The sequence below is a fragment of the Mya arenaria genome, chromosome 10 (genome assembly GCF_026914265.1).
Source record: "Mya arenaria isolate MELC-2E11 chromosome 10, ASM2691426v1".
Taxonomy (NCBI): Eukaryota; Metazoa; Mollusca; class Bivalvia; order Myida; family Myidae; genus Mya; species Mya arenaria.
This window is the reverse complement of record NC_069131.1, coordinates 29,367,742-29,390,432: the sequence shown is the minus strand read 5'-3', so window position 1 is coordinate 29,390,432 and position 22,691 is coordinate 29,367,742. Positions and strand designations below refer to the sequence as shown.

The 22,691-nt window shown below is 34.2% G+C and overlaps 2 protein-coding genes across 2 annotated transcripts; one reads left to right on the top strand and one right to left on the bottom strand.

Annotated features, from left to right (window-relative positions):
* Nucleotides 1–13,143: 13,143 nt before the first annotated feature.
* LOC128205137 (alpha-N-acetylgalactosamine-specific lectin-like) lies at nt 13,144–16,092 on the bottom strand. The gene is made up of 2 exons (XM_052906584.1): nt 15,783–16,092; nt 13,144–14,025 (listed from the first exon to the last, which is right to left on the bottom strand). The coding sequence occupies exons 1-2, from the start codon at nt 16,062–16,064 to the stop codon at nt 13,630–13,632; spliced, it is 678 nt and encodes a 225-aa protein (XP_052762544.1). The 5' UTR covers nt 16,065–16,092; the 3' UTR covers nt 13,144–13,629.
* Nucleotides 16,093–21,058: 4,966 nt separating this feature from the next.
* On the top strand, nt 21,059–21,905 carry LOC128204558 (uncharacterized). Its single transcript, XM_052905968.1, has 2 exons — nt 21,059–21,481; nt 21,573–21,905. Exons 1-2 carry the CDS (start codon nt 21,059–21,061, stop codon nt 21,903–21,905), a joined length of 756 nt encoding a protein of 251 aa, XP_052761928.1.
* The last annotated feature ends 786 nt before the right edge of the window (nt 21,906–22,691 follow it).

Sequence of the window (22,691 nt, the reverse complement as noted above, 5' to 3'; positions counted from 1 at the left end):
CTCCTCTCCTGTTATCCAGATGAAATTGCCCTCGATCGAAAGATCATTTGCACCTACCCACGTGTCGGATAAAGGGTAAACTCGTATGCCAAGGACAAAGTTGTTTTCCTCCTGCGTTGTTATGGTAACAAGATGGCCGCCCATCAGCTCACAAGTATTTTGTGCATCCTGCCAATTTCTTCCAGCGAAAAATGGCAAATACATTGATGATCCAAATCGAGATCTTCCCTGAAAGATATATTATTATTGGTTTGATCCGTTTGTTTATTGACAAAGAAATTAGAACAGTTCTAATAGTCTTGGTGTTTTCGTTGTCCGTTTCATTTAAACACATATTGACCATTATATTATATAAAATTAAAAAAAAAACACTTTCAATTTGTTCATATGAACTAACTAGTGATAATACGATTTTGTTTGGTTATGCCCCCATAACATTCTAGCCATTAGTTTTGATCGACTGATTCAAAAAGAAATGGTAGAGCGCGCTGGTGGCCGCGTGCTGTGATGTTGTTCTATAATAATCGAGCTATGACCTTTAATCGACTGATTCAGAAATAAATGGAAGAGCGCGCTGGTCTCCGTATGCTGTGATGTTTTACAGTCATCGACTTCCGATGGACTTCTTACGAATGGAAGAGCGCGCTGGTCTTCGTGTGCTGTGATGTTTTACAGTTATCGACTTCCAATGGATTTATTACGAAATAAATGGAAAAGTGCGCTCGTGTCTGCGTTTAGTAATGTTGCAATATAATAATCGAGCTATGACATTTCTTCAACTGATCAAGAAAGAAATGAAAATCGCCGGTCTCCCCGCACTGGTATAATGTTGAATGCATGCCTACCATTTGCCGTTTAAAGAAAATGGCAGTCCTATCACTGCTGGAGCGCCCGTTTATCTATTTATCTGTTGTAGGTTGAAGAATACTTCGGAGACAAGTTTTCTTCCCCACTGCTGTACGCTTTTAACGCATTAAATTTTAATGTTTGTGAAGCGTTAGACCATTATGAATCAATCGATATTGCTAGATCAAAAAAGAACGTTTTCAATTAATTTAATTGGTTAATTTAAGGTTAAAACCAAAATGCTTTGTTTTCGATAGCTTGGGCAATATCATAACACCAAACTATCTCGAATGACATTAAATGTAAATGCATGAATCTTCAGGAAGGCCAATCAATGGAAGCGACGATTCTTCATCAACATGGTCGGTGACTTTGATAGAACCCTTTGTTGCGTGCCTTAAATGTATCGATGCCATTGAATAGGATAATCCTTAAATGTCTACGGTTTCTTTTGATGCTTTGTTTCAATATACTTTCCACGTTGTAAGAACTCTCAGTCCTTTGAGTATCGACGGAATCATGTATTTACAATTGTGCCTGAACATGAATATTAAACATATACATTGTTAGAAGGTCATTAAATGTTCGTGTTGTTGAAATGTAAAGAAGTATCATAATCTTTGCTTAATTTTCCCGAAAAAGGCCACCAATATAACTGAATTATATTTTCGTTGTAAAGTTAAATCAAATGATCTAAGATTAATTGTCCGTTAAACATTTGTGCCATGGATACACTGGAATCTCATAAATTTATTCAAATAATAATCGTATGTCTATCACAATCGTAACATATTTCAAAATGGTCATTGAATGCCAACATACTTGTTGTAGCAGATACATTTGTCCAAAGCCAGTATATTCCGTCCTCAAGACAACGACGCCTTTATACAGCGAACATACTCCATTCACGTGCCTGACCGCGTCACAATTGACGTCAACCCTCTTACACCTTGCGAGGCATGAACCTATGCTAACGTCTGGAAACGTTATAATGACCTCACCAGTAATGTCCTTAGTCAATTTTGAAAATTTAAAAAAACGACAGAAAGAACACAGCGCCACAAACACATTGAAAATAAAAGAAGTATCCCAAAATATTTCATTTTTATTCAATTATAAAAATAAGAATTAAGGAATACTCTACTGCTGTTTGAGGTAAGCTGTGTTACCAATGGGTAGTATGAATCAGTGATCCTAATGGGCAATTTAAAAATTCATTTTTATTATACGGTTCAGATATACTTTTCCGTAAAATGATGAATAAGTTATAAAAGCACAGGAGACATATATACTTTTCATAGCAGAATACTATTTTGTTCTTTTCCTTATCTTAATCATCTTCGGAATCTCAGCGTGTTCATAACATATATAATACCCTGGGAATATCGGCTAGCGAAACCACATACCTACAGGCCTTGTTAAGGTTTAGCTAAAATATTAATAAGCACTCTCATACCAATAAAATATCCTATAACGAAATGAAATGAAGCTTTTGAAGAGCAAAGATAAAATTTCGCTTTCTATTTGATGTCATTCCTAAAAGGTTTGAGCGCCGCAATCCCATGAGATCTTTCAGAAACGAGATTTTATCCATTAAGTTTTGGCCAGTTCCGTACCGCATAAGGTATGTCTCAATCGGAAAATCAAGCGGCTGTATTTCACCTCATTAATTATATATGTGTACGAATTTTTTACTGCCGATTGGCCCAAGTTATCGTAGATGTTTTAAATGTCCTCGCGTGCCGAGGATAAATATTATACAATTATTCCACTTCATTGAGGTCAAAATGATCATTTATCGACCTGATAAAGGGATATCGACCGAGGGTATAGTCCGAGGTTAATATTGCTTTATTACGTCAATAAATCACCTTTTCGACCGAAACTGAAATGCAGCCATCGTTTTCTTATTAAAACTAGCATTTATAACATTAACCCAGGGTAACTCTTTCTAAAAAGTATACAATTATCACAAATGTGTAAAACAAAATATGACGTAAAGTTTCGTACCTAGGCTATTCGCACGTGAGACGATTCGCTTAAGTCAATACGTGTTTTAAGGTCAGCCTTCGAGTCAACACCATAATTTATCGTCTCTCATGTGACCACGTTTAATCCAATAAAAATCGCCAAATCAATATGATTTAATTATAATTATTTTTTGTGCCTGTACACTATTTTCCAAACACAATGACTAACAATCTTATTGTCTTAATTGTCTTATCAGATCTCTGATCTGAATATCCTGTTGTGTAATTCTAGAGATTTTATTATAGAAGTGGACCCTAAAAAGTCCTGAGTCAATAAACAAATAAACAGGAAATTGGCCCCTACTGTGACATCAGTGCAATTAGCAGGAGATACACAGCAGGGGATTGTCATGCCAAACATTCCTTAAACTAGGCTTTTAAGTGTGACACAACCATGAAGCAGTTAATCCCATTGAGAACACACATTTAAATAATGTAATAAAACTGTTTGAGTTTGCACCTTTTATTAGCTACTTTTAAGCATGTTGATGATTGATATACGTTATCCTCTTTAGATTGCACATGTTTGACCAACATTTGGGGCACACTTCAATTTAAACTTAAATCAACATTTTGTATTACTGTGTCACTATTGTGTTGCAATGGAAATCCCACGACTTCACCAAATTTGCAAAGGATCACCTAAAGCGGCATCTGAACTCCTGCAGGGCATATGGTGTTGGCGTCCTTTCTCTATTTTTTTTCATTATTTAACGTGGTCATAATGTTAATGGACAAAACTTTCTTCCCCCAAATTCCAAAATTTTCTTGAAAGTCCAGGTCACTCCAGTGTGATGAACCGTTTAATAAACCCTCAAACATTGACAGCCAGCTGTCATTCTTGGCAAATAATTATCACCACCAACATCAAAAACAACGCCAACCTTCAATAAATTGACGATTATAATCATACCAGCATAAAACACACACATGACTGTAATGAATGTAAGGGGATAAGATATAATTATCGTTTTATATAAATTATAAGGAAATAAATAAAAAGTTGTCTCATCTATTAAACAGGTGTTAAATCAGCCGGCTCGTCATAAAAAATGTACAGGCTAACTTTGCTCTAGTTGGCGCTTTTTTTGCATCTTAATGTGTCAAACAAATGATAAAAGATAACAGATTATTTAGCTTCATTTCAAATTTAAGTTGTTGGGGAAAATAGGAACAGCTGCTTATTAAAAGTTTTATGTTTGTTTTTTGAGGAAAGGTATGACAAAATTTCGACTTACACGATTGTTTAATTAATCTATATGTTGTACGAAATCAATAGCCATTGTGAATTATATTATTGTTCATTTTACGATTGCTGTATGAATTTATCAGTGTTAATCTCTTAGAATATTTGAAAAAATGAGATGTTTTTTTTTGAAATCGCACTAAAATAAAGTATTATTGATACCATGTTATTATACTGAATGCGGGTTAAAGGATATTGCAATAACGCTAATGCATGCCATCAAAAACATCACTTTTGAAATTATCTGTCTGTCACGACAATTTACATTTTACTCATTCTCTTGACAAAGCTATTCGTTTCATTACTTTTCTTAACTGGCAAATAAAGATTTAATGCCACAACAATTTTTCATCCGTTTTTGAGAGACAACTGGTCACTATTAGGAAAATAATACACTTTTTTTCAATTCTCAAAATAATCAATATCATGCGTACATTAAACACAAAAGGGCTCGACAATAAGCAAACACGCATTCAGGTATTTAAATATCTAGAGTTTAAAAATATGATATAATATTTTTACAAGAAACCCCATTTAACAAGTCAATCTTTGAATAGAGAATGAAAAGGTATTTCATTGTATGGATAAAAATCAAATACAGAAGGTGTTGCCTTCCTTGTGAATAATGAATCAAACGTTAAATGCATATACTATGAGCTAGTCTCTGGTCGGCGAATAACCTTAGATATATAAGTTCATAATATAGACATTACTTTACATAATGGTAATGAACTAACATTATTCGACAGATTAGAAATGTTTGTAGCTGAAAATAATTAACAAAATATAATGATTGAAGGTGACTTCAACACTGTGCCTAACCATTTCATTGACAAGAAGAATGGCATGAAAGATACAAATTAAAAATGTCAACCAACATATATAAAAAAAATATGTAATTCTAGTTTGATTGATATTTAGCGCAAAAACAATAAGAATTACATCAATTTACCTGGCATTCTAATAGAAAACCAGTCATATTCTCTTCCTCGAATATGTTTTGAATAGCCCGCGCAATACAATTTCTAAAAGTAGTATAAAACCAGGTTTTTTAAATGATCACAAAATAGCATTATTCGACTGATTAGAAATGTTTGTAGCTGGCAATAATGAACACAATATTATGATTGAAGGTGACTCCAACACTGAGCTTTACCCTTCCATTGACAAGAAGAATGGTAGGACAGATACAAAAAAAGAATGTCAAGCAACGTATAACAAAGTAATATGTTATTATAATTCGATCGATATTCGGCGCGAAAACAATAAAAATAGAAAAACAGTCATACTCCCTTTCTCGATTGTTTTCTTAATAACCTGCGCAGTACAATTCCTAAAAGTAGTATAAAAACCAGGTTTTTTAAAAGATAATTCAACAGTTATTCTAAATCTTAACACAAATGAGCAAATTAGGGGACCTGGTTAATTTTAAATCAAAATTAGTATTATAAATGACAATGAATATAAAAAATCAAAGCAGAAACGCAATAGGGGAAATTATAGAAATTAGCAGTCGCTGTAACCTAAACACAATGTGGGAACTAATCAAAGGGACTATACGAAACATTTCAATCAAGTATTTAACTAATGCTGACAACGAAAAAGTAAAAAAGAAAACACTATGATCAGAAGAATCAATATACTACATGAAAACACACACTTAGTAATAATGACAGTCAGATAGAAGGAATAAGGGCTCTTAACAAGAATAAGATAGTAATGACTACAGACAAGTTAACGGAATGATATTGAGGTCAAAAGCACAACATGTAGAATATAACGAAAAGTAGATATTGCGGAGGTCTTAAACGCCACTATGAACAAAACAATAACTAAACTTAAGTCGAACAAAACCATATTAACAACAAACAAACATAAAATATATATCTTAAATGAGCAGCGGATTATTTTATGAAAGTTTATACAAAAAACAAGTACAAACAAACAGTGAATAAACTTGTTTGATGTTCCATCAACAAAATTATGCAAGGAAAATCAAATCAAATGTGAAGTTTACTAACTGAATCCGAATGTACATATTCTCATAAAGAAATGAAACTAAAAAAGCCCTGGTTCAGATGGTTTTCCAGTCGATTTTTATAATGTATTTTGGAATATCTGAAAAAAACCCATTTCGTTAAATCAATCAATTTTACTTTCCAAAACTAATCTCTTACTTAATTACAAAATCAAGGTATTCATTTCCTTATGCATAGCCAGTTTAATACCTTAAAATACTATCAAATTAATAATCTGCTTATGATTCTAATTATTGTTACCAGTTGACAATACTCTGACGAACAATAAATAAACAACACAAAGCCATAGTTATAATGTATTCGATAATTCGAACTTGAGTTGCAAATAAATTGACGATAAATAAATCAATCAATGACAAATCAACAAGAAATAAATTTCAGTATAAATCCATCAATCTTTAAAAATCACCAAGAAATTAATTTAAGTGGGCACATCAAATTTCACAACTCAAGCAAACCAACTATTGTCCTAAGTAATATATAAATGTAACCAAGTATCAATTGTTCCACACAATTAAACAGTTATATAATACAACAAATAACAGAATCATAATTATAACATTCCATTATCCTATGCATAAGACATGAATTCAAACCATTTTTATGAAAATAATATCACCAAAACATATTGATTATTATTGATTGTATTCATCTTAATCAATTCTTATGTATATAATGTATGTACATAGTTTTTCAAGACATATCAATCATTCATATATCCAACAATTTAAACAAACACTTACTACACCAACACAACACAAACATGTTATGAAAGCACACACAGTACATACATGTTAATATAAACACTTGCAGGGCAGGGAGGGAGGGAGAGCCAAAATTTCTACAAACTTGAAACTCGAAGAAAAAAAAAATGTCCTAAAATGTTTTAATGAAAAAAACGCGAAACGTTTCCTTTATTTATACCCCTAAAAAGAACAGCCAATCAAATGAAAGTTAAAAGGCAATGACCTTTAAACATACATACAGCAGAAACTATAAACCAAAAGTGAAAGTATATTACGCAATAAATAATCATAAATATTTTAAAATTTAAAAAATGCAATTCGGCGTCCAATCAGTCTAATTAAGATAGATTATGAAATTGCAACGAATGAAATTACAAGCAGTTTTAATAAAATAATAGCTACATTAATATCACCAATTCATACTTTCATGTCTTCAATCATTACGTATTTGCCTCGATACGGGGACAAATCGTCGTACCAATACCAGACAATTGACGAAAATATATGCCAAATCTCGGCCAATATCCACCAAATGTCTTTTTCCCTGACTTTCCTGTGTATTTTCATATGTTTATATATTGTTTTGCCTACTTACATGTTTAACAAAAAAGCAGTACAATCAATGTCGAAAATGTTTTGAAAAACATATATATATATATTGTTGTGTTGATATGTGAATAAAAATGTCGATTTGTTCCTTTTTGTCTTTTCTAACATATTACAATGAAGATGTTTTAAAAGAATATGCATGATATTCATCCTATTAAAAATGCATGTTGGCTTATTCAATACTGATCTTCAATGATAACACATATAAATGATTAGCATTTATAATTATTTCAGGATACATTTCTCAATAATTTAAAATTCTGCCTTCAATGTGATTGTGTTTTTGCTGATTTTTGAAGTGGATTACGTGGCAGTAAAGACGTATTTTTGTGCTCTAACGTTACTTTAAAATTCCATAAGTTATGATTAAGACATAGAGTTAGAATTCATATGTGCTTATTTGTTAAAGTAAAAGGAACATCGCTAATGCTTCAAATTGTATGCCAATAAAGTGGTCGAGAAAATATATTGGAAAATAAACAAACAACGTAACAAACAAAGGACAATCATATTTCGCGTGCTACTGGATCTAATAATTGGTTTACTGAGGATTAGAGTGCTATATTAACGATTACGGTACTTTTACGTTTTACAGCCAGAGCAAGGGAGTTAACTTTTTGTCGACAATAAGGGGGTCCACAGGAGTTGCAACACATATCAACGCCACTAAGCCCAAGCGACACGAGGGTGGTTGTCAGCAATGAATGTCTAAATATTAGAAAAACAGATGCTCGATCAATCCGACCTATCCAACTATTTCGAACTCGACAGATCCGATGTCAAATAGTCGCAAGCCCCACTGCAGCAGCAGTTCCTGGAGGAGCTCGACGACAAATTGTTTGAACTGCCGAGTGATGCTTTTATTAAGGACCTCATCAAGTCTACCGGGGTGATTGTACAAGAGTCACCGAGTATCGTGAGCGCCTGGCGATTAGAACGCGGCCACTCTCGGGATGCCCGAAAGGTAAACTAATGAGTTTCCGAAATATAAGCCACCAGAGAAGAGTAGAAAAATGCGCAAATGACTGTTTCACTATCCAGGCATTCATTAACGGCGTTAGAACGCGTGAGATTGGTTAACGAGGCCGCTTAAACGACGATTGGTACGACCATAGCTACGAGCGTGACGGAAAGGACGACTGGGACCCAGGCAGGAAAGAGAATTAGTCCGATAGTATTCGATAACTGACCGCATTTAGTTCGTATATTACCTTACCATTGCCATGATCAGTGTTATCACACTACTTGTTAAAATTATGATTTGAAACATTTCATGTTGGAACTGTAAAGGCATTATTTCATCTGCTTATATGTTAAGCACTATTTTAGATACGTTTTAGGTGGACGTATCACTTATTCGCGAACACAAAGCTACACAGATCTTTAAACTTGTTTTATTCATTTAACAACAAATATGTTTCATACGTGAATATAGACGTTTCATTAGATCCCCTTAGTATGTTGCGGAAAGGTTGCTACCGCGAATATTATTAGAAAGCACATAACAAAAGTAGACAATTTTAAGAACAGCCGAATTCTCGGAATTGAAATTAAGACTGACCTTCATTTATTAATACACGTTGCTGATCGTTGGTTGACTTTTCAATGAATACATGAACGAGTACTGTACCATAAGGAATATACGGAAAGTCAACGTTTGATTCATCGACACTCTGAGCATATTGTAGGTTTAAATAACATATTAGATGAACACGTAATTAACGCAGGCACTGAGTTTACTTCGGAATTTACCCTACTGTTTAATAGCATTATCGCGAATGAGTGGGTCCCGTTATCATGGCAAACGAGTGCTCTTATCCCAGTCTACAAGGGTAAGGGTAAATCAGAATTCGCTAGTTATCGGCTAATTTCGTTGATACAATGTTTCTGTAAAATATTTGAAAAGGTTATCCTAAATAGGCTAAACACAGTCACAAAAGAAATGAAAATATACTTACCTGGCCAACAACAACATGGATTTCAGAAAAAAAATTTGTACAACTACATCTTTTAACTTTCAAGAGACTGTTCTGTAAACCATCGAACGTGGCAGCGACGTCTACGTTGCTTTGTAAACAACGTGTCACCTTTGATACCGTGTGGCACGGCTCCTTAATGCTGACGCTCGGATGTCTTGGCGTCAATGGTAATCCCCTTCGCCTTCTTCAGTCGTCATATAACAACCTGCGTTGCCTCATCAGATATAGCGGCCAGACATCTAACGCCTTCAAAATCGTGCGTAACAGTCCTACATTTGCAGAAGACATTTCCTTACTAGCAACAGTCTGCAGAGTCGAATTGACGTCGTTTATAGAAGCTGCCGTCGATGGAATATTGATGTAACGTAATAAAATTGCAAACCTTATCATTTTCAAAATTGCATTTTTCATTATCCCTTCCTGACCATTGCTTGATTTTTTATATGATAAATGATTACATTGTTGAACCTGTTCTGTCGTCCAAATACGTCTGGAAAGCACATGTTAATCAATGCTTATGAAATTGACATGTGGAACACTAGAATAGCAAATGATCCAGAACTTATTTCGTATATTGCATCCATACATCCAGTCATGTGTCATTTACATCGTAAGTAAACAACGATCATTTCTAATCACGACGCTAGCTATTGCTAAACTATGGTGCAAACCAACTGTCTTAAGAAACATGTACTGTATAAAATGTAATTGTATTTACCAAGAATAATTGTCGCATGTAATTGCCGAATGCGACAGCACTGTCCACCTACTTAATGAGTTTTAAGTGCATGTAATTTCTATTTGTTCAAATGACGTTTTAACCAAATGTGTTAGCCTCGATGTCATTGGTCTCTGTCTCCGTCTTCTTGGCTCTCCATTGCCGCCATTACTTGATTGCTCTAATGAATTATGCTTACCTTAACGCTTTGTGCTTTTTCATAGTTAAATGCATGAACGCTTACTTCTTTTAGTAGAAGTATGACTGATGTTAAGGTTCATGTACAATTATAAATGAACCTTAGCATGTGTTGGTCTTTACTGATACACACTTGTTATATGTTTTCAAGTCGTTCAAGCAACGTATGATTACTTACTCAATTATGTATTGTATTGTGTATATCGAGCGGATATTGCACAATTATTATATAGTTTTTTTTCCATTGTACACATAAGCTATCTGTGTTCATTCCAAATACCTTCTGTTTCATTTCGTTAAGGTATTTATCACATTGTTCGCCTTGTATATTTGCTTATATTTATTATTTCGTTTATATATAACCATTTAATAATACTTATTTTTAATCCAATCTCTACATATATGTATGTTTCTTCAACAAGTAATTTTGTATGTGTTTTGTCTAATATATATATATATATATACATATATATATATATATATATATATATATATATATATATATATATATATATATATATATATATATATATATATATATATATATATATATATCTGTTTATCTGCAAGTTGGTCATGCTCAGAAAATTATAAATCCAAACACCTCCATCTTTACATCAACATTATATGAACTGTGTCGATTAAACCAAAAGTCAGTTTTGTCCGCTTAGTTAGTTCTGCATTATTCTTTTATAAGTGTCTTACTTTGTATGTTTGTTTTTGTCATACCATTCTGTTTTGTCAAACCATCGTGTTTGTCATCGTGTTTACAATCATGTCATTTTGTTTTATCATACCATTATTTTATGTCATACCATTTTTTTATGTCTTACAATTCTTGTTTTGTCATATCATTCTATTTTGACATACATTTCTTGTTTTGCCATACCATTATATTTTGTCATACCATTCTTGTTATTGATGACAGTACGTGTAAAATTAAACATATTGAACTTGTTTGCTGTAAACCTTATCTTAAAAAACTTCAACCTTCCTTATTAATTTTTTGACTAGCGCTGTTTCATTAATTTCTTACACATGGGATACATCAATGTTCTCCACCGCTTTATTGAAAACAGCAGACAATCGGTTTTTAATCATATGCTTCACAAATCATATTGACTGTTGGCAGTTATTTTAATTGCGTTCTAGGTTTTGTTTAAGTTGCCAGTGCATAACGCAGTGCACAAAGCATTAAGTTTCAATAATTTAGCTGCTCTCATTTCAAGCATCATCTACTATGGAAATGTTAATTTCAAGCTCTACGTCCCAGACAATGGGATAGAAGATTGTGATTCAAGGATGTAGAAAGTATCTGAAATGAACCGAGAATTATGCAGTCTTGTTTTCTGAAATTAAGAGTGGTGATATCATAGAATATGTAAAAGAACTTCATTGTAGGGTTTTGAGGGGGGGGGGGGGGGCATTCATACTGGCAATTATTTAATTTGAGTATGCGCATTACGGCATTTTCGGTTATATTTCATACTTAGTATACACCAATTCTTAATGTGTTTCACTACATGAATGCATTCTATAAGGGATCGATATGCTAGCTGTGAATTAATGGTTTACAAGTTTGAAATAGTTAATCATTTCCGTTAAGATGTATATTCATTTCGATGCAGGTCAACATACAAAACGCCCATTATAGTGGCTTCCATGCTCCCAGAAATACTTGGTCTAAAAAGGCCCAGTACCATGACGTTCCTGTTACAAGAAAGGATTGGTCCAAAAAGGCCCATGGTTACATCCATAATGCAGAATACTTTTCTTGAGTTTGAACCCCTATTTGTTCCGGTATTCATTGCCTTTATATTTAAAGATGCACTCTTATTCCCAAATAAGATTTACCACAATTAATATTATTGTTTTAATATTCCAAAAAGGATGAATAAATGTCGAAAACAATGGTTCTTATGAAGGATACCGAGTTTAAATTGAAAGAAATGTGCATAAAACACGGTATTTTTACCTCATGGGACTATAGTAGATCACAGTAAATCTTTTAGCATTCATCAATCATTTAATATTTTTGCGTTTTCTGTTATAAAATACAGGGTTACAAACTTTTTATAATTAATAATTATTTTCCATAAATGCATTATTTAGTAAATAGTTAAAGGTGTATCAGTGAAAATGGATGTTTAGTATACAAGTGTATGTATTGAATTTGAATTAGAGTGTCGCTTTAAAAATTGAATCATGACTCCAGTGAGTTTGAATGGATTATCAACAAGCATATACTTAACATGGGTATAGAGATATTTAAACCAAAAATAAAGATTGCATTAAATGTGAAAAAATAAATTTATGAAGTGCCCAAAGTTTTTTTAGTAAAATACAGCTAAAAATTTTGCTAACATTATATGCTTAGATACAAAAGTTCAAATGAATTTGTATAACAGGGTAGAAATGCATTGTTTCAATGGTATGGTACATAAGTACTTGAAATAAGGTTGATTGCAGGCCAATGAGGCCAAGTGCCATAAAGCTCCAAGAGAGTCGTGGTTCAAAAAGGCCAACTTTAAAAAAAATACTTTTTATGATTTTGAGTATATTTGTTTCGTCATTCTTTATACTTAAGGGATGAATCAAGAATTCGGTGTGAATGAATAAATAAAAGACAGGCATATATATATATGTATACATATATATTTTATTAGTATATATATACTACCAATGCGTATTGAGTTGAAAAAAAAATCCAGATTAATTTTGTTTTTTTATTAAATGTGCACATATGAATTTGCGAAGTGTGAGAAAATATAGTTTAAGTTATAGTTTAACATAACATAAGTTTACCAAAGCTCAAATAGTTTTTAAAAAAGAAAACATTGGTGTATAGTTGGTATTTACACAACTTAAGAGTCAGGATCGTCATCACCTTTGTACATTCCATATTCGTCGTCTGCATAATGTAAACAAGCGAGAAAAACTGCGCTTTATGCGGACTTTGGTAAAAAATAAGATAAGCTATTTCGATGATTACATGCACAATATCTCGATTATTCGACACAAGTGTATTAAACATTGATTTGGCGTTATTTAAACAAAGTGTGTGACATTTTTCGGAATAAAATAGTCCTTAAAAATGCTATTTATGAACTATTGTATTCATGTATTCGTTATTCCCCTTGTATATTCTATGAGTGTTATACAGGAAAAAATATATGTCTATGCTATGTAACACAGGCATAAATTTCGATGTAAAAGCATTATAGAGACATTTCGCAGACAAACTTCACCAAACGGCTGCAATAAGCGTCATCGAATTTGTTTGAGAAGAGGGGACTTTCAAACTGATCGCGTTTAATAAGCATACAATCAGTGTCATCATGAGATCCATTCCAGCCGTCCGCATTGGTAAACTTACTGTACGTCCACTCCTCTCCTGTAATCCAGGTGAAATTGCCCTCTACCGAAAGGTCATTTGCGCCTACCCACGTGTCTGATAAAGGGTCAACTCGTAGGCCAAGGACAAAGTTGTTTTCTTCCTGCGTTGTTATGGTTACAAGATGGCCGCCCATGAGCTCGCACGTGTTTTGTGCATCCTGCCAAGATCTTTCAGCGGAAAATGACAAATACATTGATGATCCAAATTGAGTTCTTACCTGAAAGATAAATTGTTATGTGCTTGATCCGTATGTTTATTGACGAAACAAATGGAACAGTTCTAATAGTTTTTATATTTTCGTCGGTCACGTCATTTGTCAACATCATGAGACTAACCTGAACAAAAGACCTTTCAATATATTCAAATGAAATTACCAGTTCAAATACGAGTTTGCTTAGTAAGGCCTTTGTAGTTGTCTAGCAGTGATCTTTGATTCAGATCTAAATGGAATAGCGCGCTGATCTCCGCGTGCTTTGATGTTCTAGGATTATCAAGCTGTGACCGTCGATCGACTTATTCTTAAACAAATGGAAGAGTGTGCTGGTCTCAGCGTGCTGATATGTTGTTCTTTAATAATCGCGCTATGACTTTATACAGACATATTTAGAAATAAATCGAAGTGCACGCTGGTTTGCCTCTGCGTGCTGAGATGTTGTTCTTTTATAATCGAGCAATGACCTATTGCCGACTGATTCATTCATAAATAGAAGAGCGCGCTGGTCTTCGCGTGCTATGATCTTGTTCGAAAATTATAGAGCTATGACCTTTGATCGACGGATTCAGAAATAAATGGATGAGCGCACTGGTCACCGCGTGCTGTGATGTTGTTTTATAATTATCGATATATATGATCTTTGACCAACATAAATAAATGGAAGAGCGCGCTGAGAGGTTGAGCTTTGACCTTTGACCGACTGATTCAGAAAGAAATCAAAGACGACATTCCTCCGCAAGTTTTGATCTTAAATAAAATTGCAGTCATTTCGTTGCTGAATCATACTTATTATTATATTGCAGCTGGGAGATTATTTTGGGTAGCAGTCTACAACCCCACCATCGGGAGCTAATTACGCGGTAAATTTGAATACTTTTGAAGATTTTATACCATTTTGAACCAATCGCTTTTTATAGATCGAAATAAAACTTTTAACGTTAAATTAATACTGCGTTGTTTTCGAAAGCGTTGACCATTTAAAACAATTAAATCATCTCGATTGACAGTTAATGTTACTGAATGATTCTTTAATGATTTTCAGCTCTAATACTATGCATAGGGCTACGGATCGGGCATTAACGGTAAACTGACGATACAGGCCTGTATCTGTACTACCATCCGTCCTCAGTCTGAGTAAGGGACTCCGACTTTATTATGACGGCTAAAATTAAATTGTGTTGTAAAATGCTATTATACGAACAACGATTCAGACTTCAGACGTTTGTGACTTTCCTGGTCCAAAAAGCCAGTCATTAGGCCTATTTTAATTATCAATGAAAACGACGATTATTCGCATTACGGTCGCTGACTATGATATAATCTTTTGTTGTGTGCCTTAAATGAGACAATATGATGTCATTGAATAGGGATTACCTTTAAATATTTTTGGTTTCCATTGATACCCCATTCCAAAATACTTGCCGCGTTGTTAGGACTCTCAGTACTTTGGATATTATGTATATAAAAGTATGCATGCATACGTATACGATAGTCATACATTGTTTGAAGGTCATTATACGGTCGCGTTGTTGAAATTCAAAACAATATCATAAACTTTCAAATGTTTCATTTCCTTAAGAGGGCAACAATGTTACTGAAACTTCCATTTTCATTAAAAAAAAAATAATCTAACGGACATATATGAATTGTCCGTAAAAATATGTGCCATGGATACACTTGAATCTCGAACATTTATTTCAATAATAATCATATTTCTGATTTACAACTTCAAAAATGGTTTATGTGTACCAACGACATACCGGTTGTCGCAAATAAGTTTCTCCAGAGCCAGTATAATCCGTTCCCAAGACAACGACGTCTCTATACAACGAACAAAGTCCATTCACGTATCTGACCGCATCATAATTGACGTCAAACCTCTTACACTTTGCTAAGCATGTACCTATGTTCCCGCATTGAAACGTTATAACGACGTCAGCAGTAACGTCCTTATTCAATTTTGAAAATTTCAGAAAATCGACAGAAAACGCACAGAGCCACATAGACATAGAAAGTAACAGAACTATCTCAAAATGTTCCATTTTTATTTAATCTAAAAATGAGAAGAGAAAAAAGTCAACTGCTCTGTAAGAAATCTGTGTTACAAATGGATTATGATAATCATTTTTCTTAATTGACATATTAAAAATTCATAACTTTTTAATGGTACTGCTGATCTTAACTGAGAGATGCCCTTCTGTGGCTGATGAATACATAATAAAATCACCGGGGACCGACATACATTTTATATCAGCAAACTATTTTGTTTTGTCCTAAACCTAAATCATCCCCGGCGATCTAGCATATTCATAATATATATGATACCCCGGGAAAATTGGCTAGCACAACCATGGACCATTAAACCTGGTTATAGGTTTGTGGTAAAGCCTGGATATTCATAAGCAAATTCTGACCAATGAAATAGCCGATAACAAATGGAAAGAATCTCCTTTTTGAACAGCAATCAACAAAAATTACAGAATATTTGATGTCCTGTCTAAACCAATCTGAACACCGCAAAAATGATTATATTTTCAGAACAGAGATTCCGTAACGTTTCGGTAATTTCCGTACCGCATAAGGTGTTTCTCAAGCGACCGGTCAAGCGAGTTTAGTTCACCACATTAATTAATCATGAGTATGAGATTTTTGCTTTTTTCGGATCATTCGAGCGTATTGAAATGTGTGTTTTTTACAAATGTGGTGTAAATGCTACATAACGGGGGACATGCTTTCAGTGATTTTTAAATCAAAATGGTTTCTTTGAATTCACTTTTGTGGAAATCGAATGTTGAAGTTGTAAATTGTTTCAAATTTGTCAGTTGTGCAATAATATTTTTTTTAGCATTTGAGAGACTTTAAAGCCGCAAAAATCCATGCCCTGGTACGGATAATTTTGTAGGCGTGTTCATCAGATAAACACAATATCACTCATACAGAGGGATGCTGTACCTTTGCTAAATATATCAAAATAGTAATATTTCAAGCCACAGGAAAGTGAATACTACCACCTGTATTTCTTTGCAATCTGCATTTCATGGCCTCATAGACAGCTCTTCGCGATTCTTTTTTTTTTTAAATCTTTGACAGTTAACATATATATTTTTCTCACAAAGTGAAGTTAAGTGCATTTTTTCATATTTTTTTCTCTGCCAATTCAATTGAAATGCTGCAAAAAGGTATATTATTATTTTTTAAGGCAAAATTCTTCTTGGTTATTTCACTTTTTGATAAAAGAGCTCATAGATGTGAATTATGTTAAAAAATACCACGAACATCTAGTGGCTTAAATGGTCAAGTTGGGGGATTAACGTCCATGTTTGAGTTCTGAGAGCTCTGCCAATGTACGTTCTTTAGGCCACTTAAAACAAGTAGTTTTCCCAGAAAACAAAGTCAAGACTGATCCATGTCTGCTAACATTCTAAATTCCGTAACGCAAGTGTGACACAATTATGAAACAAGAAATCCTGTTCTATTTCTGAGCGCCAATATTTAAGTACTCTATTAATACTCTGTGTTTTAGTACCCTTGGTTAGCTACTTTTAAGCATGTTAATGAATGATATTTGTCATCCTCTTTTGATTGAACAGCCTTTGACCAGAATTTGGCACACACTGCCACTTAAACTTACATCAACATTTTGTTTTAATATGTCACTATTGTGTTTCATTCTTCAGCCTCATAGAGCAGTGAAAACCCACGACTAGAAGGAGGTGCATCCCCACGGAAGCAGCAGACAATGATTTACATTTGTGTAAGCAATATAAACTTACAAGCACGAAGTCAAATAAATGTCAAGTATACAAAATTTGCAAAGGATCACCTAAAGCAATAACAAATTAGTCTCCTAACGGGCCTTCATTTTTATACAAACGATGGACTAGTGAAATCGATTCAAGGCTGATCAGTCAAAAGAGGTTTAAGGATGAGTAAGTGTTTTTGGGCCTTAATTATTTTCTTGGAAAAACCTTAAATCTTTATAGTATAAAACCTAACATAGTGACAAAAATCAGAACTTGAAATGCAATCGCTCACCTATACTCAAAATATTGTGAGTTAGTCCATTATAACAGTAGTTATTATATAATTACAATAATTGCACTCAAATGAAGTTGTCAATTGATAACTTAGAGGGCAGAAACTCAAATACTACTCACTTTGTTTTTCATTTATTTTATGTTTATTATTACGTTGTACTAGGAAATATGGATATGTACCAGGACGGCATTTTTAGACATCATTTCTATTGAATAATATGTGGAAGTATGTCATACTACTCTCGGTTTCTCTAATGACTCCAGTTGAAGTGAATAATTAACGTACACTAAAATAAAGAAACTGGGCATGCAAAACTATTCCAGTTATAAGTTTGATTAAAAACGCATTATTTAAAAGTCTGCCGTACATTTGGTTGCGGCATTATTCGATCTTATGTGGGTCATTGATGGCGGCATTATTTGAACTTCTGTGGGGCATTTGGTGGCGGCATTCTATATATTTCTGCCGGGCATTCGCTGGCAGCATTAATTCAACTTCTGCCGTGCATTTGGTGGTGGTATTATTTGAACATCTGCCGTGCATTTGGTGGTGGCATTACTTGAACTTCTGCTGTGCATTTGGTTGTGGAATTATTTGAACTTATGTTGGGAATTTGGTGGCAGCATAATTCGAACTCATTTAAAGCATAAGCTGGCAGCATTGTTTGAAATACTTCAAGGCAATCGCTGGCAGCAGATTTAATACAACAGAATGAATTACAAATATATGGGTAAATGTATACATGTATAAACGTAACTAAACAATGATCTCACTATACGGGCCAGACGTAATTGATCAACGTTTCGTAGGGTAAAATTGCATGACGGTTAACCAACCATCTTTAACTTGCACACCTTATTTATGAGCTCAATATCTATGATAAATTTGATAAAAAGCTCAAAAGTCCCGTCATCCGAAAGCTACGAACATAGAGTTGAAAATAAATAAATAAATAATAGTCCCCTTTAAATCTTTAGCACATTTTCACCATCATCACCAAACTTGTCAAAAAAGCGGTATAGCCTTATTTTTTTTTCTAGTTGGCGCTCTGATATGCCATTTTAAAGCTGCACTCTCACAGATATACCATGTTTTACAACTTTTTTTTTATATTTTGTCTTGGAAAGAGCACACTTTTGTGTAAATATCTGCAAACCAATGATATAAGATTGCTGACAAAAAATCAGATCGTAGATTTTCATATTTTCGTTCAAATATTAATGTTTTATGGCTTAAACCGTTACTAACGGTTTAAGAAAAATGCATAAAATATCAATTTTTGAACTTAAATATAAAAATCTGCGATCTATTTTTTTCGCAGCAGTCTACAATAACTAGTTTTCATGGATTTTCGCAAAAGTGCAGCTTTAATGTGACAAACAGATCATATCATTTAGATTGACATTTTAATTTCGAACTTTTTAGGGGAAAAAATAAGAGCAGCTGCTTATTATTTTTTTTCAAAAAAAATAATAACATGTAGATTTGTTTCCGTTTATCTTTTGTAACATATTTCCATGTTGGTACTTAAAAACAAATGCATGACATTTAACCACTTTCAAAACCATACTGGCTTATTCACTAATGCTTTTCGTTGAAAACACGTATAAATGATGAGCACTTATAATGATTTAAGGATATAATTATTCATTATTTGTTAAGTTCCTTAATCTGTCTTAACAGTGATTGTGTTCGATGTAGGTGACATGTGAAAACAACGGTGGTGTACGGACGGACGAAAAAGGATCCTGATAGAGACGTGAAAATTGTAATTTCTGTTAACTTCAGACTCATCAGAAATAATGTACGGTAAAACTGATACCTTGGAAAACATTGCCATGTACAATAAATAAGAATCACCATTCTCATGTTCCAGAATCATTTCACAATTACTGCTTATCTGTAAGATTGTCATATTCAGAATTATTATCAACCTAAACACCTACATCTGTACATCAAGATGACTAGAATTGTATCGATATTTCCAAAAGGTTATTTTGTCCGCTGTTTTATTAACTTCTTACACATGGAACTCATACATATTTACCACTACATATTGAAAACAGCAGACAATTATTTTTTATTCGTATGCTTCACAAATCAAATCGACTGGTGGCAGTTTAATTGCCTTTTTAGTTTTCGTTCAGGTTGTCAATGCAAAAAGCAGTGCACAAACATAACGTAACATTATTTAACATGTTCTCATTTCAAGCATCATCGAATAAGTAAATGCAAACTTAAAGCTTACACTCATGATTCCGCCTACGGGATAGACGAAATGATTGTGATTCAAGAATTTAGAATGTCTCGAAAAAATGCTTACTCTCCATTGCCCCGAGAACAACGCATGCTCGTCTTCTGTTATTAAGATTTCAAAGCATATGTAAACGTTCTTCGTTGTAGGGGTTGAGGGCATGCATTCCAGGAATTGTTTTATTTGAGTATAGACATAAGGGCATTTTCGTGCATAATTCATAGTTAGTATACACAAATTCGTTATGTGTTTCACTCAATAAATGCATTTGTTAGGGGTCGATATGCTAGCAGAAAAATATATTGTTTCAAAGTTTGAAATAGTGAATATTGATACATACCTGTAAGATGTAGATTCGTTTTAATGCGGGCAAACATAGAAAAGGGCTCAGCACCATGACGTCCATGCTCTTTATTTCTTCCGGCGTTTATTTCATTTATATTTAGACATTAAATCATGACTCCGGTGAGTTTAAAAGGATTATAAACATACGATACGTATACTCAACATTGACAAAGGGATAGCTAAACCAAAAATAAAGACTGTATTAAATGTGAATAAATAAATTTAAGAAGTGCCCAAAGTATTTCAGTAAAATACAGTGAAATGAATAGTTAACATTACATAAGTAAACCCAAACTTTAATTTCCCGTATGATAGGGTAGAAATTCATTGTATTAATAGTATGGTACATAAGTAGCAGAAATTAAGTTCAATGCAGATCAATGAGATCAAATGCCATAAATGCCCAGTTACCTCAGAGTCGTGGTCCAAGAAGACCCAGTTACCAGAGAGTCGTGGTCCAAGAAGACCCAGTTACCAGAGAGTCGTGGTCCAAGAAGACCCAGTTACCAGAGAGTCGTGGTCCAAGAAGACCCAGTTACCAGAGAGTCGTGGTCCAAGAAGGCCCAGTTACCAGAGAGTCGTGGTCCAATAAGACCCAGTTACCAGAGAGTCGTGGTCCAAGAAGACTCAGTCACCAGAGAGTCGTGGTCCAAGAAGACCCAGTTACCAGAGAGTCGTGGTCCAAAAAGACCCAGTTACCAGAGAGTCGTGGTCCAAGAAGACCCAGTTACCAGAGAGTCGTGGTCCAAGAAGACCCAGTTACCAGAGAGTCGTGGTCCAATAAGACCCAGTTACCAGAGAGTCGTGGTCCAAGAAGACCCAGTTACCAGAGAGTCGTGGTCTAAGAAGACCCAGTTACCAGAGAGTCGTGGTCCAAGAAGACCCAGTTACCAGAGTGTCGTGGTCCAATAAGACCCAGTTACCAGAGAGTCGTGGTCCAATAAGACCCAGTTACCAGAGAGTCGTGGTCCAAGAAGACCCAGTTACCAGAGAGTCGTGGTCCAAGAAGACCCAGTTACCAGAGAGTCGTGGTCCAAGAAGACCCAGTTACCAGAGAGTCGTGGTCCAAGAAGACCCAGTTACTAGAGAGTCGTGGTCCAAGAAGACCCAGTTACCAGAGAGTCGTGGTCCAAGAAGACCCAGTTACCAGAGAGTCGTGGTCCAAGAAGACCCAGTTACCAGAGAGTCGTGGTCCAAGAAGACCCAGTTACCAGAGAGTCGTGGTCCAAGAAGACCCAGTTACTAGAGAGTCATCGTCCAAAAAGGCCAACGCTTAAATACTTTTCATAAGTTTGAGTTTATTTGTTTCGTCGATCACTTCTTTATACTAAGGGGTGGAATCAAGGCGTCCGTGAGAATGAATAGATAAAAGACAGGCATATTATTGAGACAACCTGCATGTCATCATAAAAATAATCATAATACCATATATGCCTGTCTATTATTTATTCATTATTCATTCTCACAGATCCATTGATTATATTTACATATAAACTACCCATTGGAATTGAGATGAAAACAATCCAGATTTATTTTTATTAAATGTGCATATATCAATTTAAGATGTGTCCGAAAACATAGTTTAAGTTATAGTTAGACGTTACATAACTTTATCAAGGCTAAAATAGTTTTTAAAAGATAACGTTATTTTATAATTGGTATTTACACAAGTTCGTGTCAGGATCGTCATCACCTTTGTGCATATGCATTCCATATACGCTGTCTGCATAATATATACATGCGGGGAAAAACTGTGCTTTATACGGAATATGTTTAAAATAAGGTATTCTATTCCGATGATTACATGCAGATTATCTCAATTTTTCGACACTAATAATATCTGTCATGTGTTCCCGTTCAGGATAGAAAAATCCGACCCGAGGGCACCTGCGTTGCCTGGTAACGAGGCTTGCCGAGTTACTTGCTACGCAGCGTGCCCGAGGGTCGATTTTTTTTATCCGGAACGGATACACATGATAGATATTTTTTCTAGCATACCTTAATTATTTTTTGTGTGAAGAAACTGCATAAA

Coding starts and splice junctions, on each gene's coding strand:
- LOC128205137 (XM_052906584.1), bottom strand. CDS start 16,064: ATGGAACATTTTGAGATAGTTCTGTTACTTTCTATGTCTATGTGGCTC. Junction 14,026..15,782: donor AAACTTATTTGCGACAACCG/GTATGTCGTTGG, acceptor TTTATCTTTCAG/GTAAGAACTCAATTTGGATC.
- LOC128204558 (XM_052905968.1), top strand. CDS start 21,059: ATGCCCAGTTACCTCAGAGTCGTGGTCCAAGAAGACCCAGTTACCAGA. Junction 21,482..21,572: donor TCGTGGTCCAAGAAGACCCA/GTTACCAGAGAG, acceptor TGGTCCAATAAG/ACCCAGTTACCAGAGAGTCG.